Raw genomic sequence first — 20,690 nt, 5'->3', positions numbered from 1 at the left:
TTTACACCCCCACCTTCTTTCTCTAATTGATTAGAAATGATATTGAAATCACCTATTATAATGACCTTAGCATGGAACTGTTGAATGATTGATATTAATTCAACAAGCTACAACATTCTAGAACCATCTGCTAAAACTGATGCTGCAATAAAGAATCTACCATACTGTAAAATCTGAACGGTGTAGTCATCTCTCCATGCCATTACCAAATCTCCAGATAAGCCATATGAATCCACAATAAATCATTCTTTGAAACCACAGGATATTATTTTCACTTTAACTTGTCGAGATTAATTTTTTGTTTTGCAGATAAAACCAACTTTGGAGGAGTAGGATTTACAAATCCCTTTAAGATTATGGATTGTCAAGGGTCTTCCCAAACCCTGACAATTCCATGAGAATAGCTTCATATTCTTCTGGGTGTCACTTGAAGGCTAGTACCCTCCACCGTTATATCGTCAGATACAATATCATTAAGATAAATTTTTTTAGAGATATGATTGAGATCTTTACCTCCATCCTTCGTTTGAAATTTATCATCGACTTTCTGGCAAGTTGTTTCAGGCTTGATTTTTTACTCTCTTCTCCAGACTTAGTTATGGCGCTATTATCTTGTTGGTCATTATTCAAGAGATAGAATAACTCAGTGTTATTATTGTCACCTGATTTATCCTCCTTTCTAGTTCTAGAACCCGAATTGACAACATGTTATCTCTGTTATGGTTTTTCTGGTAGTCTTGCATACTTAATTTTGAGAAGCTATCAAAATGTCAGGAAGGTGGATATTTTTTCTTCGGTTGAACTGGAACAGAATCATCCCGTGGGTGATTAGGATTGAAGGAATCTCTCTTTTCAGTTAATCGTCTTCCAATTTGATCTCCCTTAAACCATTCACCAACTCTATCTTCTTTGACATTGTTTTGCTCAGAATCATCAACAAAAGATTGACAGTTTTTAGTTTCGTGTTCCAATTTTGCACAATAGGTACAAAACATACCTATTCGTTCATAGCGAACTCTAATTTTCAGTATTTCTTTGTTAGGATAAACCAATTTTAGAGTATCTCTTATTCTTTTATCACCGTTCATTTTTACTTTAGCTTTAACTATGCGTAGATCTCTGCCTCTAACTTCAAATAGAACAATATTTTTAATTTGTCCAAAATTTTCACGTAATTTCTGGTCAACTTCAATTATTTTGTATTGTTCAAATAAGCCCTAAAATTATGTTCATATAAAAAAGGAAGAGATGTAATTATTTTTTTGGTTATTGTCTGCTTCTATCTATGGCGTGAAGAACAAAAATAGACAAATAAAATTTATGATACATATAATTGATGAATTTTTATGATGGTTATAATTATTGTGTTGTAAAATTTTAATAATACTTAAAAATATGGTTAAAGTTAGAGTTATATTTTTTATTATTTAATAATATTTTTAAATTTGATCATATTTTTATATTTTAAATTAAAAGTGTTATCGAATTATAAAAATAGTGTGATTTTAATTTAATTAATTTTTTAAATATTGTCAAAAATTTACAATTGCTATGGCCATTAATTATAATCATAGCCACCATAGAATGTAATATATAATTGACCGAATTTAAAGTCTTATTTAAACCAATATTTTTAATTGGTTATCATTAAAAAAATACTTAAAAATCTCTCCTTGCAGCTGATTCAGAATGATACATTTTTATGCTTAATTACATGATGAATTGATTACGAAAATTTTGGCCAAAGAAATTAATAGAAACTTTGAATTCTCTATCAATTTGTTTATTAGTAAAACTAAGTAAATTCAACATCAATTATTCTTACATAATCGAGATAATGTTTCAGAACCTTTTTTTAATTGGGTAAGTACACCGGGAAAGAGAAATAGAGAATTAAGCACATGTTTGTTGAATTCATTAGTGACGGTTGTATAGCTAATTTGCTTAACTTCATTACTATTTTAAGCATATATGATATGCCAATAGATAAAAATTAAATTAGAACCGACCTAATTAGTGTAAAGCCAAGAGAGATACTGATATTATTATATTTTTTAATTGTATATCCCCTAGACCCCTACCAAAAATGAGATTCTAGTATGATTCTTTTGGTGGAGTTTTAATTTCTATTGTTTTGTATAATAGGATTAGGATCCTATATTTAGATACGGCTGAGAAATTAAACAAAATACCTGTTTTAGTAAAAAAATTACCCTCAATAATGAAAGAGGTATTGAGAAGGAGAGCTACTAATAAACCTACTTTTGACCTAATATTTATTTAGGTACTATTATTTTGATAAAAAAAAATTTTAATAAAAAAAGATTTTTTAATTTTTTTAATATGTTTAGTAAATTTTTAGTATTAAAAATAAAAATATTAGAAAAATAAAAAAAAAAACATCTTTTTTAAAAGGTTATAATTTACATTATTTTTTAAAAGATTTTTTTTAAAAAAAATATTTTTTATGTAAAAATTACTTTTATTTTTTCATAAAATCTTTTAAAAAAAATAACTCAAAAAAAAATATTTTTTTAAAAGTTCACCCAAATAAGTTCATAGTATATTTGTAAAGAATTTGAAGAAGTCTAAAAAACATAAGGATTATATTATAAAAGATATTGGAAAAAAATTTATCTCAATATTTATAGTTTTTAATGGTTGGAAATTCAGATAAAATTTGTCTAATTCTATCTTATTTAATAAAATATAATCTTAATTTAAATGTGTGTTTTTTTAAATAAACTATTATTACGCACGTTCTGATCTAGTATAAAAATTAGGCCATAACAATATTAAAAAATGATTTTTTTTAAACAAAAAATATTCAATCTTATCTAAATAGCAATCGATGAAATTCGTTCCTAAAAAAATTTATTTTTTTAAATTAGTCATTAAAAAAATTTTTTTATTTAAATTCATCTTTCAAAGATTTTAAGTTAATTAAATTAATCTTTTTGTTATCTTTTTTATTGATGGCATCAAAATTTATTGATATGATACATTAAGTAACACCACAACACACATCTGACTATCTTAATTGGTTACTAATATAATAAATTTATAAAATTAGATTAAATTAACTCCAAATTGAGATATTTCAATACTTCAAAATCTTCTCAAATTAAAGTTAATTTGATCTAATTTCATAAACTTATCATATTATTAGTTAATTAAAACTGCATATTAAAGTCAATGTAATATCACTTAATATAATATATTAGTAAATTTTGATGTCATCAATAACAAAAAATGATGATAAGACTAATATGACTAATTTAAAATTTTTTAAGAACAAATTTGATTAAAAAATTTGTAAAGGCTAATTTAAAAAATGATTGACCTTTGAATGATGAATTTGACAATTTACTCTACTTATTATTTTTGGACTAAATTGTCAATTACACCAAAGTTAAAGTCAGCAAGATACTGAAGCATGTTACCACTAAACTAATCATAGTATAGTACATTGGCCAAACCATTTTTTTTGTATTAAAAATTTTTTTTTGTTCAAATAAATTAGATAATTTTTAATTTTAGGTATCACAACACATTTATACTATACATTCACTTATACAATACTAAAAAATTTCTATTTAAAGACCCGTTTGCTAAAATTTAAACTTAAATATAATATATTAAAAAACTTATAATTTTTTTTTGTTTACCCAAACGGTATCTCCCAATCCGACAGGTTAAGGACTAATCTGTCGCGAATTTGAGCTCCATTTAAGGGTTTGCTGCTGGCCAATGAATTACTGCATGTACAAGGCGGAGTTCGAACTCTCGACACTTACTTAAGCGGGCGAGTGAGCTGACCACTCAACCAACCAACCCTAAACTTATAATTTACTACTTGAAGTCTTGAACTAAGGCCTCAGCTGCAAACCAAAACAATTTTAAGTCACACACATTGCAATAAGGTTCTAGCATGCTTCAAAGAAGATGAGAGATTATTTTTGGATAAATACTTTGTAGAGAGGGTTATATGGGTCACGTCAATTAAGAAAGAAGGTTACTTGGGCCCACAGAAGAGACAAAGCTACAAGGCCTATATGATATCTAATCTGGCCCACTTGGAAATCCTTGTCTCTATGGAGCCCTCCATTTTCATCATAACAAACATATATCATTTGTATTTTATTTATTTATTATTTATTTATATGTTTCTTTTTTTTTTTTTCTAAACATAAAATGGAATGGAAAATCTTTTGCATTTTAACAATTATTACAAGCTTTTCAAGGTCACTGCCCGAAATAGTTGTTGAGTGGTTGTTACGGAATGCTGACATTTTAAAAATCACCATGCATATATAGAGTTTCATACTTTCATTATTCAATTCGAGGATTAAAAAAAAAAATACAAAAGCCCAAGGTATAGTAGAATGATACAGAGGCTTTTCATGTTTATATACCTACGCACACTAAATTAGGTTCTTTTTTAATATAATTATTTTTCTTTATTTATTTAGTGTAGAAGAAATTATCTTAATAATTATCCATTTATCTCCATTTGATAAAAATTATTTTAGTCTCTAACATTTAAATTAAATTTTAGTTTTGTTTGAAATGTTCTATTTTTATTATAAATATTTTATTTTGTTCTATTTTAGTCATTTGATTAAAATCAAAATTTTTCTTTCAAAAATATTTTTTTTATTGTTATCTTCTTTTTCACTTTATATTATGTCATTTCTATTCTTAAATTACTACAACAACTACTATGACTATTATACATATTATATTTGTTGCTATTTAATTAGAAGAAAATTATGATGGAAAAAAAGAATATTTAAAAAAAAAATCATTTTGACCAAAAAATAAAATAGAACAAAATAAAACGTTTAGAATAAAAATAAGACATTTCAAATATTAAAAAAAAAAATAGGACTTCGTTTAAATATTTGAGATCAAAACAATACTTTTTTGCATCTAATTTAAAATCATCAAAAGTAATGACTCTACAAGTCTCTATATAGCAAAATATAATGGCAAATAATGTACTTGACCATTTGTGGTTATTTTACCTATAAATAAAAATGATGATTGATGGCCACTTAATATGTTATTGCCAATTAGTGATTGCAATCTCTATCTTGAATATGTAGTTTGATGCAAAATATGTAATTATTGTATCATACTACCATAATTATGTATGCAAGGTTCAAGTGATGAGATTCGGTCTATACTATTAGTTGAATAAATTAAAATAATTAATAACACAAAACTCATTGATCTAAGTGATGCTTAACTTTCAAGCTTCTATATGATTCTAGTACAAGTTCCAAGATTCATATGTCACTCGGGGAAAAAAAAAAAAGAAGAGAGATACATCCACAGTTATAAAGATTTTGTGTGTAATTGAAGATAGACTACCAACAAATTAAAATAAAATTATTATATACTATATATAAGTATAGTCACAATGCAAATTTAAAAAATAAATTAATCTATTATGTATTGTGTGGAGACATAAGGTTGTGGTCTGTAATTTAAATATTCTTATGTGATTGGGCATAACACTAAAAATTTCTTAATATATATAAACAGTTCCATTGAATGAAGTTATATATATGGTGTAGTAAATGACAAATTTGCTTATCATTCTCACGTGCTATCCTTCATCCTCAAAGGACAGGAACATTTGTCTATGAGCCAAGGACATTGAATAGTACAAATCTCAATAAGAATCCATGCAATTCAGTTTGTGTAACTGTAGAAACCTCTTACCTTTATTCACTACAATCCCAAAAGAAATAATAAAGCTAAGGAGGTGATGACATAATATAACTAAGATACTTAATTATTAATTATTGATCGGAAAATTAAAATGGGAAATTAAATCAGAGACAATGTGACAATGTCATGTGTGCTTTGCTCGAATCTTTAAAATAATTAAAAAAAAGGTTAAAATATAAGAAGATTATACAAAGGAATTAGACAATAAGAAGTGCGCAATACTTTGGATTCCCCTTGAGAAAAGGGATTAATTAATTTTGTGAAAATTATAAATAAATTTGTTATTAATTAAAAAGGGATAGATGACACCGTTTAACATGGAACTACGCACGTGAGATATGTCCTTCTCATATCATGTAATGTTGTTGTATATATATATATCATGATGAAAATAATTAATATGATGAGTCAGAAAATTCTTTTAAATTTTAATAAAATAGCTTTGGTAATAATATATTGCATTTATCAAATAATAAAAATAATAATCTTGTGGAGCTTGTGATGATCCTCACATGCCAAGCATGATTTTCTTGCTTCCTTCTTAAGAAGATTAATTATGGCTGTGTTATTATTAGCAATTAGCATCATTGTTTTGCACGTCTTGTCATATCTATGAATCATCACAGTTGTTTCATCATGTAATTAATCTTAAACTAGTATTTGGAAATTAGTTTGAGAGATAATAACATAGTATATATATATAGAGAGGTAGACAATAAGAATACTAAATAATGTGAAATTGTGAATAATGGATATGTCGGATATGTATGCAGATGATTATGTTCATTATTTTTAATTGGATGGTTATTTCTTTTGATTCGATTTACTCATGCACAGTTAACAATGACTGGATGTTCAATTTAATAGGTGTGCAAATGATTATCCTAATGTTAAAGTTTATGAGGTAATTTAAAATTAGAGTATTTTTTTTACTTTATTGGATCAATTTTAGAACGTATTATTCACATTATTTACAAAAATCATTATCTACTTAACAAAATCCATATATAATATAATACAGGGATAACAGCGAAAACATATTTAATAATAGTAATTTAACATTTAACAATAGAACCAAAAAAATTTGTCTCAATGTCATATTTCTACAATAATTTTCATATTTTAGAATTTGGCGAAAAATACAAAAATCCATCTTAGGTGACAAAAAATACTTGACTTTTCTGTAATTTTTTTTTTTTGGTGACTTGACTTTTCTGTAATTTATGCATGCATGTATGTACTCATCACATTTTATATATATATTAGCAATATATTTGGTTGAACTTGAATCAATTATTAATAATTTATTTCCAAAATGTGTATCTTAATATTTATTTATTTTTCTAGGTTTCCTGAAAAAGAATATATTCCTGATTTTTTTTATGCAGTATGAAATCTGTATGCATGAACCTAGAAGTTCAAAAACTAAACAAGGTAGTTAATTTTATTGTTACTAAAGAGATGTTTCTAATTAAAATTTTTAAGAGAATATTTTCCACTGAGAAGCCACTTGTGTGAAAACTATGCAAGAACAAAACAAACAAACATGAGACTCTCTGAATAAATAGTCAATTATGTTTAGCTTTTTATGGACAGCATAAATTGTGTAACAATTTTACAGTAACATATATAATTGTGTTCTAGACCACTAGCCTAATTATTGGGTATGTGTAGTTTGTAATTGGACCATCAAACTAAAAAAAAAAAAAACTTTTACTTTTGCCTAAATAGAATATAAAAATAATGTAACTTGTTAATGAATTATTGAAGGGTAAATCACAAATTTAGTTCTTAAGATATTAATACTTTCACAATTTATCTCAAAAAAATAAATATTTATGTAGTCAGTCTTTCATATGTAAATAATATTTGATAAAATACCTAAACCCTAAATAATAGAAAAATATTTTAAAACACTTTTAAAGCTATTCATATTTAAAATATATAGTTGTGAAAGGCATATTTTTTTAGTTAAATGGTGATGTCTCCAATTATAATTTATACCGCATACAATATAATTTGCACTAAAATCAGATAATTTTTTTGAGGAGTGCTAGGGGCCAGTAATTTTTGTGATTTGTAGTCATCAAATAGTCATCAATGGTAATTTTAATGATGTGAGATTGGTGTGAGATTTAATCCAATGGCTCACATTTCTTTGCTGATTACATGCTGGTCAGAATTTGAAAAAGTTGCTGCCCTATACTTTTCCAAATTTTTTTTGTCATTAGTCCAACAAAACTTACACACTTGTAAGTTCCAATCAAAGTCTTATTAGTTTCTTCTCGTTTCTCTTAACCAAACTTTCTAATTAATTTCTTGCTTCATAATTGCTTATCCGTGTAAATTATTTATGTGAAAAGCATAGGGGGAGAAATTTGAGCTAAATTTCTTGCTTCATAATCGCTTAAACGTGTTTTGTTCCACCTAAAAGATAACTAATAAAGAGAGAATCATTTTTCAATAATCCTGAATTGAAGGGGGAAATTAGCAAAGGGTCCTAGCAAGTAGCAAGAAGTGACATACCGTTACTTTTGGTTAAAGCTTACCCTAGTACAACCATGGAACTTACCCTTCTCTCCCTAAGAACTTACCCTTATATTATTATAATAACAATCTCTCCTTATAGGACATGCATGCACCACACCACAATCACAATTCACATATCATTCATTTAATAACGAGATATTCTTAAAAATGAAACTATATAGAAATATGAGAAAAAGCATTAATGAAGTATATGAAGTAGCGTTACACCTAATGCTCTTTTCTTTTATAGTCTTGTTTAGCTTTTATTCTTATTCGAATGCCCCTACCCTTCTAAGTTCTAACCCATCAATCTAGCTCTCTCCCTTTTCCATTCTTTTCTTCCTTCCTTCCTTTCTTTTTCTCTTCCCTTTCTCTGTTTACTTTCTTCCCATTATTCTCATCTCACAAAAACCCTTTTTCTTCTTCTTCTTCTTCTTCTCAATGAAATGAACCACCACCAATCCAACCCCATCATCATTCATCATCATGGTCTCTTCTTCTTAGCTACCTTCAAACTCAAAAACCCAAAGAGAGACAGATAAAAAGAAAACAATAACAACCTCGAAAAAACAGAGACAAAAACACAAACACATGGCAGGCATAGCAAGTTTCTTCAACAAGTTCCTGTCTATGTTCATCATCCTCATTGTTCACCTTGGTTGCTTCATCTTCACCACCAGCTACACATCAACAACAACAAAGCAAGAAAACAACAACAATAATAATAATAATCTCTTGCAACCATCTTCAAAGAAACGCAAAATCTCACCTTCATCACACTCACAACCGTCTTCACCTTCCCACCCAAAATTCAAAACCCACAAAGCACTCTCTTCTTCTTGGCATTTCATCAAACACCTTTTCTCCACCAAAACCAAAACCGCCACAACAACCACCACCCATCCCTCCCCACAATCCTCCACCGTCACCACTGCCACCGCAACCAGCAACTCCGCCTCCGCCACCGTTACCGCCGCCAGGTCCTCTCAGAATTCTCTTACTTCCTCATTGCAACCCGACCCGAGTTCCATGAACATTCCTCGTCGGAACTTGCCCGGATCATTGGTCCGACCCGAATCTGAAATCTCCGGCGAGTTGGACAGCGGCCTCTTCTTCCCTCTCCGGAATGATATATTCCCCTGCACCGCGTGCGGCGAGATCTTCCAGAAGCCGCTCCTACTGGAGCAGCATCAATCTACGAAGCACGCGGTGTCGGAGCTACCCGGATCCGACCCCGGTCATAACATAGTCCAGATCATATTCAAGTCGGGTTGGCCCGAGATCCGAAAGTTCCCGACCATAACCCGGATCCTTAAGATCCATAACAGCCAAAAGATTCTCTCGCGGTTCGAGGAGTATCGCGAGGCTGTCAAGGAGAGGGCCGCACTTCACGGCGGCATAATGTCCACGCGCCGCCGTGACGAGCGGTGCCTCGCCGATGGCAATGAGCTTATGAGGTTTCACTGTTCAACTTTTTTATGTGATTTGGGACTTAATGGGAATTCTTCAATTTGTTCGCAACAATTTTGTAATATTTGTGGGATAATTAAATCAGGGTTTTCGCCCAAATTAGATGGAATTTCCACGTTGGCATCCAGCTGGAGGGCACACGTGTCAATCCCAGAAGATATTGAAAGTGAGTTTGGCTTCATGAATGTGAAGCGAGCCATGCTGGTTTGCAGAGTAATTGCGGGTCGGATTGGATCGGATTCAGACGAAGCAGAAAAGGAGGATGGTGGGAGTTTCGACTCCGTGATGGCACGTGGCGGCGACAGCGGCGTGTACACTCGGCTAGACGAGGAGGAACTTTTGGTGTTTAATCCTAGGGCTGTGCTTCCTTGCTTTGTGATTGTGTATAGTGTGTGATTAAATTTTGTGTGAAAACTTTGCATAATTTAGATATGTGCAAATTTTGTGATTGGTTGGAATAAAATTGAGCCCATTTTTGTTCTAGTCAATTATAAAAATTTACACATAAATAAATAGTGGAAAAGTTTTAGATTAGAGAGAGTTCACAAAGTAGTATGTGGAATTGATCAAAAGGTTATGATCGTGAAGAGATGTAATGTTAATTTTGGTATGTGTATTTTGTAGTTTAAGTGATGATTTTTGACATAATCCATGTTATTGGATCATTTGGCACAAAATTTGTGCATTAAACTGACACTTAGTATAGAAATCAAATGAGTTATATGTAAATGTTATTGTCTTTGCTGTTCTATGATATTTCCTTGATTGTGTGATTAATGCTACCCTTCATTTTTCTTTCTTTCTTTCCTTTTATATATTTTTCAATTATATAGTTTGATACTTTGGCAGTAGCAACCATGTGATTCTGCTTTTTTTGCATCTATGAGAAGCTGTTTGTGGGGTTCCATTGAAATTGTGGAATGGTAGGAGACACAGTACTTGTACTACTTGTGTAGTTATTTATTATTTGGTAAAATATGGTTGATTCTTGAATGTGAAGCTTGTGAAAATATCATCTTTCACTTAATCATTTGAAGTCTTGAACAGTTCCTATGCAAGAGGATTATGTCACAACTCTATACATAGGAGCATCTTTTTAACAATACGTATGATATAAGTTATTGTCCTCATTTTAATTTAAAATTTCGTAGTTTTTTTTTTTCTTGATTCCTAACTTCTGAAAAGGAAAAAGGGACTTTAATTTCATGTAGCATAGCATAACAATTAAGATGCCTTAATATCTCCCTCCCCCTCCCCCTCTCCCCTTTTTTTTTTTCATGTAGCATAGCATAACAATTAAGATGCCTTAATATCTCCCCCTCCCCCTTTTTTTTTGTTTATAATGGGAAACTTAAACTATAAGTTTTACTTTTGAGGAGAGGGGGGATGTTATACGTACTACTTTTGTTATATTATTTTTGTACATCTTTAAAGTGATGTCTGAATTTAGTATTAATTTTGACAAGTCCAGCTTGATACGGGTGAATTGTAGCCAAGAGTGGATTAGTCGGATGTGCTAATTATTAGGGTGTCAGACGACGAAACTACCAGTGAAGTACCTAAATATTAAGTTAGGAGCAAACCTAAGACTAGTTAAAACATGGAGGCCAGTAATAGATAAAATAGAAGAGAAACTTAGTTTGTGGAAAACAAAAGTGCTCAATAAAGCAGAAAAGTTGGTCCTCATCAAGTCAGTAATTAATAGCCTGCCTACTTACTATTTGAATTTGTATAAAATGCCGGCTATAGTGGTAAAAAAACTAATTTCACTGCAAAGGAGGTTCTTTTGGGAGAAGGATGATGGGCACCCTGGGCTGGCTTTTGTAAAGTGGGAGTTGATACCGGCATCGAAGAAATTAGGAGGGTTAGGTGTGGGAGATGCGATGATCCGTAATACCGCCTTATTGTTTAAGTGGTGGTGGAGATTTTCTAAGGAGGATTGTCCGTTGTAGAAGAAGGTTGTGTGCTCCTGCAATAATCTGAATCCTGAACAGTTATTGTCTACTCAAGCTATACCGGCAAAAGGAGGCATGTGGAGAGATATTTGTCACTTGCAAATAAAGGAGTAATATGTCAGACAAAAGATTATTGACGGACTGATTATGGAAGTAGGCGATGGCAGATCAACCAGATTTTGGCAAGATACATGGTTACAGTCAGGAAAGCTAAAAGATTCCTTTCTGAGGCTCTACTTGGCTTCAAATAATAAAGGATCCGTGATTGGGGACTGTGAGTTTTGGGATAGAATAGAGTGGGTATGAAATTTTCAGTGGAGGAGGGAACTCCGTCAATGGGAGACTAACAATTTGAACCATCTGTTAGATATCTTGCAAGATGTGAGACTGATAGAAGGCATACAAGATAGAATGGTGTGGAAATTTGATAAGAAAGTCGTTTATACTACTAACTCATTTATGCAGGCTTTGCAGGTACAAACGGTAACAGAAGATATTCTTAACTATAAGTTCACAAATGGAATCTGGAAAGGACTAACTAGTGCCCCATCGAGTAGAGTTATTTACTTGGTTTGTGTTTGTAGATCGAGTTAATACAAAGGATCGACTGAGTCATTTGGGCATCATTGAACGAAATAATAATGTCTGTGTTATGTATAACAAGGAGGTTGAAACTGTACAATATTTGTTTATTACGTGTGAGTACGCTTGGCAGGTGTGGTGCACATGAATTAGCTATGTGGGTCGTGCATGGAGCATCCCAGGATCCATAAAGGAGCACTTTGAGAGTTGGAGGATGATGCCCTTGAGGAAAGACGCACAGAAAACATGGTTAGTGGAGTTCTTCTCCGTTATATAGAATATTTGGTTGTGTAGGAATGAGTTCATTTTTCAAAATAAATCAACAGATGTAGTGGATTGTATTACTAGGTCGTTTTGTTGCTCTAAAGAATGGTGTCAAAGTAAACTATGTTGTTGATGACTCTGTCGAAAATGATATAGGTGTAACTAAAGTTCATGTTATGTCTCTTGTACGCTCCACTTAGTATGTTGTGCTTGTTTCTTTTTTAAAAAAAAAACAACTGATAATAAATGAAAGATGATCATTTTATTTAGGTATTGGGCTTTTCATTGTTTGGTTCAAAATATCATGTTAAATGCCAAAAATATGTAGTAGATCTTTTTCTATTATATTGCTGAGAATATTGGGCTAGATATTAAAAATATAGTTTTGCAAGCTTGGGCTCTTTACTCCTTTATTACAACAGAAACAATATTAAGGTTTCACTTTCATGACGAAATCAGAAACTCAGAAAGGAGAAAGAGTTTCAGTCCAAAAAAAAAAAAAAAGCCTAAATAGGTTCTTACAAAATTATTACCCTTCTCTCATCCCCCTCTCAAATTTTTATAATATAAGCCAACTCAATTTAATTTATCCTCTTTTATTTTTAATTTTAAAATTTAAAAACTTAGAGTTGTGAGATTCATTTTTTTTTATAATAGACCTATTTTTCAACTAATTGGTTCTAAATTGCCTACACTCTAATTGGTTTCTAGCGAGATCTATTTTATTTTACATACTATATTTTAACACCCGTCTTCTAATCATCAAATAAATTATTTTATACCACATTTATTAATAGATCAAGAAACTAAGTGTGTTTTTTTCATTTAGTGTACAAGATAAAAATGAATACAAATAACAATTTTAGTGCATCTTGCTAATGAATAATATTAGAAGAAAGGAGAAGAAAGTGTTTAGACTTTGAAGAATTGTCCTCTACCAATGATGAGTTGCTTCTTGAATGATTTCACTTGATCCATAACTTGTGATTTAATTACCCCACATGATGATGACGGGAAGATTCTCTTGTTGATCCTCCTCAATGTGTTCCCAATCTTAGTCTTCAACTTGAACATTCTAATCCTCATAACAAATGATGATGATGATGATGATGGTTTCTTACTAATAGAATCTGCTTTGTTCAACTCTTTGTAGATTAAGAACTGTGCCCTTCTATGCATTTTCTCTTGAGGATCTTCCTTATCCAACTTTGAATAGCCATTTACCCTTCTACCCCTATATGCACCCCTTTTCATGTACAAGATCAATTAGGAGTCTACACAATATGCAATGCTAATTGAAGCTTTAACAATTTTATTTGTTGAATGAAACCCACATTTATATGTTGTAGTTTGGAACAGTTGGAACTTGGGTAACCAATAATGAAGCCTCCAATCTATAAATTATTAATATTGGGTAATGCTAGGTAGATTAAAAAAACAGTCAGAACTTGTCTTATTTAATATTAATTAATTGTTGCGACAATTAATTAATGCTAAATAAAACAAATTATGACTGTTTTTGGCTGATTTTCTTTGGTTACCAAACATTTTCGTTAGGGGTGCACAGACCCGGCCCAGCCCGAAGGCCCAGTCCGGTCCCGAACACTTTAGGGGCTAATTTGGTGTGATTTCATCGGGTTTAGGGCCGGGTAAGGGTCTCAAAAATAGATCCGGTCATTATTTCGGGTCGGGTCCGGGTCATAGCTCGGGTCACCCGAAGTCGGCCCGGTGGCCCGGTCATCATACACAATTAATATTTTGTGTTATTAGTGATGAATCATGACTATTCTTATGTGGAATTTAAGTATTGTAAACCTTAATATTTTGTGTTATTAGTCATTATAAGACTATAAGTTAATGTTTTATGTTTAGAATGCTTAAAACTTTAGACTAATGCATAATATTGTGTTATTTGTATTGATTCAAATATTTGGTATTATTAGACAATATTAGTATTGATTGTGGTTTTGCTTTAGTATTGATTGTGGTTATGCTTTAATTTTAAAGAATGGTTGGTTTTTGTTATATTTTTCTAAGTGAATTTTACCATGTTAAATAATGGTTGGAGTCTTAGAAATTTGGATATTTTTACATGTTAGCTTACAAGAAGGTATCAACGTATAGTAATGTTAACGGCCCGGTTTTCACCCGGTTTTTACCCGGTATAATTGTGGCCCGAAAGTGTATTGGTTTCATCGGATCTAGGATCGAGTTCGGGTCTAATAAATAGACCCAGTGTATATTTCGGATCGGATTTGAGTCACATCAAACCCGACTTCACCCGACCCATGTGCACCCCCTAATTCCCGTTAATATTTTGGTATCAAACGGTGGACCTACACCCTTATATTATTTCAACTTTCAAGTTGTTTTTCATAGAAATTCACACAGAAAAATGATGTTTTTAATTTGGTCCGAATATATAATAATATTGAAATTAAAGCAAGTAGTGTGTGTGCTAGTCTTAGTTAATTGTGTTCTATTTAAAAATGTGGTCAAACGTTGCATGCAGTCAAACCTAATGTGAAATTTTTTTATATGTTAATTTTAACTAATTTTTTTTCTTAAGACTTTTTTAATTTACTTTTTTTCTTTGCCTTCACTTATTAGGATCTTATTTCAATTAAAAAAATATATTATTCGTCTTTCTCGTAATTTTAATAAAACTATCACTGACTTTAAATATTCTATTTCACTTTTAAATGTTTTATTAGGGGAGTTTTAGATATTTTTCTGACATGTGATTTTTTATGTTCATTTAAATGTTAACGTGAGTTAAAAATAAAATTTTAAAAAAATTAACTGATATTGATCGATAAATAATTAGTTTTCTAGTTGGATATTTCTGTTAAGCCAATTTGTAAACTCCATTTTATAGAAATGGAATATGATTGATGTTAATTAACTCAATTTACTATGATATCTTGTTAACTCAATTGGCCATACATTATAGCAAGATATCTCTATTTCTTTCGTAAAATTTAATATAATCAGGTCAGGATAATCAAATTATTAATAATAAAACTCATATGCTTGTAGTAATTTAAAAAAATTGTAGTGGTCTGATGGTGGAGTTGGGTGATTTGAGCTTATAAAGGCAGCAACTATATCTGAAAAAACAGAACAAGAAGAGGAAGGGTAAGAGCTGTAAAATTCTCTAAACAGAAAGTTAGTTATTTTAGGATAAGATCAGTTAAGTTAGTTATGACTCTCCACTTGTTGTAACTGATTCAGTTTGTATATAAATATATGGTGGTGGCTGATTTTTAGCGTACGAATAATCTTTTTGATTGAGGAGTGCTAGGAGGCCAGCAACTTTTGGTATTTGTAGCCATCAAATAGTCATCAATGATAATTTTAATGGTGCGAGATTGGTGTGAGATTTCATCCAATTACTCACTTTTTCCTTTCTGGTTACATGCTGGACAGAATTTGAAAAAGTTACTTGCTCCTAAACTTTTCCTTTTTTGATTAGCAATAGGGAGCAATCCATATGAAATTTGACGTTTTTATACATCAATTAAACTTTATTTTTTTCTCGAAGATGTGGCCAAATTTAATTTCTTTCTTGGCCTTGAAAAAGCAATACATAAAAAATATATATGCTGGATTTACTATCCAAAACCAATATGATCCATGCTAATTTAGTTCCTACACCTATGGTTTCATCCAATAACTTGTATCCATTATCAACCCCTCTCTTTGAATGATTCAAGCACAAACTTAGAGTGACTTCAACACCTCACCTAATTTTTGAGGGAATGTAAAGGAAGCAATTAAATATGAAGATAACATGACAAAGATAAAGGGTAAGAGCTGTGAAATTAAATTTTCCAAACAAAAAGTTAGTTATGGTTGTTAGGATAAGATTAGTTAAGTTAGTTATGACTCACCACTTGCTTTAACTAATTGAGATATGGGCTAAGTGCAAGAAGGCAGAAATTATGACAAACCTGCCCAAAAGACTGAATAGTTTTTTTTAAGAGAGTTTTGTTTCCTAGGTGCTATTGTATAAATTATAAGGTTTAATTATTTCTATTGGTCTTTGTAATTTTACTAAATTTATAATTAAATTTTTATATTTTTTTTCAATTGGGCTTTTATACCGTTATTAATTTTATAATTAAGTCTTTTTTAGTATAAAAAATGTTATAATTAACTGAATATTTTTTTGTAAATTAAAAGTATTCATAATTAAAAACCTAATTAGATTTTTTACCGCATATATTTTGTGAGAAATATTCTATTTATTTTAATATTTTTGACATGAAAATGACCTAATTATAAAATTAAAAATAGTATAAGGACTCAATTAAAAAGAAAAAAAATATAAATATTTAAATTAAAAATTTGATAAAATTATAAGAACTAACAAAGTAATTAAACCAAATTATAATTTTAGGAAGTAGAAGTCTTTGTATAAGATTGGATCTGGTAGTGGTTCTGAGAGTTGAATTTTGACAAAGGTTAGAGTAAAGTTTAAGTAAGAATATTTCTAGTCTTAAGTACTAGTTTAGACAGTATAATCTTTGCTAACAGAATTGATTACTGGTATAAATTATCATATATCATCCAATCATATTCATATCTCCTCGTAGTATGAAGAGCTTATTTACTTTCCTTTCCTTCAAAAAGTCATTAATATAGAAAATTTAGGGTGGATTTGGTGAATTTTGTATTTTTTTTTCAAAATTTGTCTAGCTTGTTTGACTTTTTAAAAATGGACACGCTATATATCCATGTAACTATGTAACTAAGTTGGCCCAAATCCAAATAGAGTCACGCGTATTAATGACGAGTAAAAACACGGGCTCGAAAACCCTTCGTTACTTTGCGCTCATTAAGAAAAAACGTTACTTCTTCCTCAACATGAAACCGCTCATTCTCTTCGAATCTCTCTCAAAATCACTCAAACTTCAGTCACGTTCTTTGCGAAAACTACTACTGGAGAAGAATGGCGATAAGATTTAGCAAAGAACAACCAGAAACGAACGAAAACAGCAACAGAGATTCACCATTCTCCTCCTTCTTTTTCGCATTCCTTCTTCTTCACGTATTTTCTCCTTATCTTCATTCTTTTGTTGTTATTGCTACTATATTTTTTTTTGTCTTTTCCTCTTTCTCTCCCTAGTGAAGAAGCAGTAGAAGGTGAGAAGGAAGAGTTTTAAATTGTGTAGAACAGAAATAAACTGAAATGGCTAACTCTACTAAACCGAACATCATTCATGTGTTGGATAAAACGTCATAAACATTTAATCATCAAAGAAAAATATTTCTACATGCACAAGGACTCAGTTGAACACACTAACAATCAAGTAAATCAAAATGAGTAACTCCACTGAACCAAGCAACATTCATGTGCTGAATAAAACGTCATAAACATTCAATCATCAAGAATAGCATTTTTCCATACAAAAGAAGTTAACTGAACACATAACAATCAAGCGAACCAAAATGACCAACACCACTGAACCGAACAACAATCATGTGCTGAATAAAACGTGATAAATATTCAATCAGTAAGAAAAATATTTCTGCATGCACAAGGACTCAACTGAATACATTAACAATCAAGTGAATCAAAATGAGCAACTCCACTTAACCGAGCAAAATGTTGGTGTTGTTGGTGATGATTATAACTAAAGAAGGAGAAGAAGAAGAAGAAGAAGAATCTGCGTGCGCGAAGAAGAAAAAGCAGAAGAAGAACCTACGTGCGCGAATTTGAAAGAAGGAGGAGGAGGAAGAGGAGGAGAAATACTATTCTTGTTAATTGAAAGTTGATCACCATTTATTCACCACATGAACATTGTTTGGTTCGGTGGTCTTTGTGATTTTGATTACCAAATAAATGTTGTTCGGTTCAGTGGCCTCCTTTTACTTTGTTCAGTGTTTAAGATTATTTTGATAGCATGCAACAATCATTTCCTAACTGTCTCAACATAATAACATCATTCAACTTATTTGAAGTTGAATGATTTATTGTTTCCATTCAGAAGTGTAGATTGAAAAAAAAAATGAAGAAGAAGAAGAACAACGGAGCTTATTACGTTGTATTCAATGCAGATCAATAATGAAGAATGCGAGTAGAGAAGAAAAACTCGAATAGAGGAGAACGACGAATTTTATTAGGTTGAAGAAGAAGAAGAAGAAGAAGAAGAAGAACGCGAAAGAGAAGAAGATGAACGAAAACGCGAGAAGAGAACAAGGTTTACGTTATATGAGACCCGTGTATAACAAACGCGTAAGGGAGTTGGGGAGGCACGTTTGATTGAAGTTATTTGAATAGTTTGGATGAAAAAATTACATGGATGTAGAGCTTTTCTGTTTTAAAAATAGTTTACCAAAAGTTGTAATAATTATATTTAATAAAATTAATAAAAGGATTTTAATAAACATAAATTACAATAATATTTGGTTATATTATTTTTAAAATTTAAAATAATAATAGCATATATGTAATAAAAAATAACAGTCTAAAATAAAGGGTAAATTACCCTTTGTGATATATACCGTGATTATTGATAATTATCTTTTTACCAGAGTTTCAAGATTCACGTTATCTTCTTTTTTCTTTTCAATTGACGCTATGTTTCTCTTGATACTTGATAATAATGTCATTTTCATCATCCCCACCAAATACACTTCTTCTTCAATTTTAAAATTCTAATTCCTTTTAAATCGAATCACCATTTCCAATAAATTAAGTTAGGATTTTGAACTTGTTCTTACATTTTTAATCTCCAATTTCAACGAGCACAACTATCAATTTTTCAGCTCTCTTCTTTCTAAAATTTTTTTTGTATTAGAAGATATTACGTTCGGAGAGAAGCAAGACGGTATGGGTTTGTATGACAGATATGAATTTGCACCATAAATAAAATTCTTGTAAGTAATTAATGGCATGAATAATAAAATAATTAATTAATATTTGAGGCGAATGTGAATATTAAAATACTTATTCCATTTTGTCTTATTGTTATCTGAATAATAATTTAATATTTTGTGACAATATAATAGTTTAAGAGGAATGCTAGGGGGCCAGCAACTTTTGTTATTTGTAGCCATCAATGATGGTTTTAATGGTGTGAGATTGGTGTGAGATTTCATCTAATGACTCACTTTTCTTTGCTGGTTACATGCGGGCCAGAATTTAACAAAGTTGCTAGCCCCCTAGACTTTTTCATAGTTTAATATGCTCCCACTAATGCATTAGTTTTTTTTTTTAAATTAGGGAAGAGGTGTATTTGGTGGAAATGATGAAAATGGCACTGTTATTAAATTTCAAGAGAAACATAAAGAAAAGAAAAAATAACGTGAATCTTGAAGTTCTGATGAAAGGATAATTTATCAATAAGTACTGTATATGTCACAAGGGGTAATTTAACCTTTATTTTAGAGAGGATATGATTGAGTTCACCTATATTAAATTTTTTAATTGTGAAAAGTATAAATTAAACTTAAAAAATATATATCCACTAACCACTGTCGATGCAGACTACACATTGAAATATAAAATACATATTAAAAATGAGTTAAACTATACATATATTTATACATAGATTATTGATACATATAGTATTTGTGTGTGTATATATATTAAATTTTATGAGGAATACCTTGAATAACAACTTAAAAATAAAACAAAATTCATACCTCGTAATAAAATAATCTTTTATTTAATTTACTCTAATTGAACTTGAGTTAGAAGTTAGACTAGCTTGTGATATATGAATGCAATATTCTCAACATAACATGGCGTGAATTAATATGTGATTGCCACGAATTTGTTTGATTTAAACAAAAACAGAAAATAAAAGCTTTGGAATTGATTCATACGCAAAATCCATCACCTTTATATACTTTTTGTTATTGTTATTAGTGTTTACTTGTTCTTGAAGCTAAAGGCCATGGCTGCATGAACCTGTTTGACTTTGGAGTCCTCGGAATGTGTTCCATAACTCTACTTCCTTGGCGGTCCTTGAATCCCGCATTCTATTCATCAATGTCATGTTCATATTCATGTTTATCTTCATCAATGATTCAATTCTCAACTACATACCTTCATTATTGCTCAATTCATCTTCTTCATCATTCCCCTTTGCGTGTTCTTCAAAAAGAGTTGAATGCATACGTGTTCTTTCCACTCTTTAT

At 30.5% G+C, this 20,690-nt stretch overlaps 1 protein-coding gene across 1 annotated transcript; it reads left to right on the top strand.

Moving 5' to 3' along the window:
- The first annotated feature begins 8,399 nt into the window (after positions 1–8,399).
- On the top strand, positions 8,400–10,515 carry LOC107608029 (zinc finger (C2H2 type) family protein). Its single transcript, XM_088500917.1, has one exon. It carries the CDS (start codon positions 8,860–8,862, stop codon positions 10,132–10,134), a length of 1,275 nt encoding a protein of 424 aa, XP_088357043.1. The 5' UTR covers positions 8,400–8,859; the 3' UTR covers positions 10,135–10,515.
- The last annotated feature ends 10,175 nt before the right edge of the window (positions 10,516–20,690 follow it).

This window comes from Arachis ipaensis, chromosome B1 (genome assembly GCF_059453495.1).
Source record: "Arachis ipaensis isolate K30076 ecotype BB chromosome B1, ASM5945349v1, whole genome shotgun sequence".
In the NCBI taxonomy this organism is placed as follows: domain Eukaryota; kingdom Viridiplantae; phylum Streptophyta; class Magnoliopsida; order Fabales; family Fabaceae; genus Arachis; species Arachis ipaensis.
The sequence above is the reverse complement of the archived record's forward strand: the minus strand, read 5'-3'. Positions and strand labels throughout refer to the sequence as shown.

What these genes read in the sequence shown, in the direction of transcription:
- LOC107608029 (XM_088500917.1), top strand. Translation starts at nt 8,860, where the DNA reads ATGGCAGGCATAGCAAGTTTCTTCAACAAGTTCCTGTCTATGTTCATC.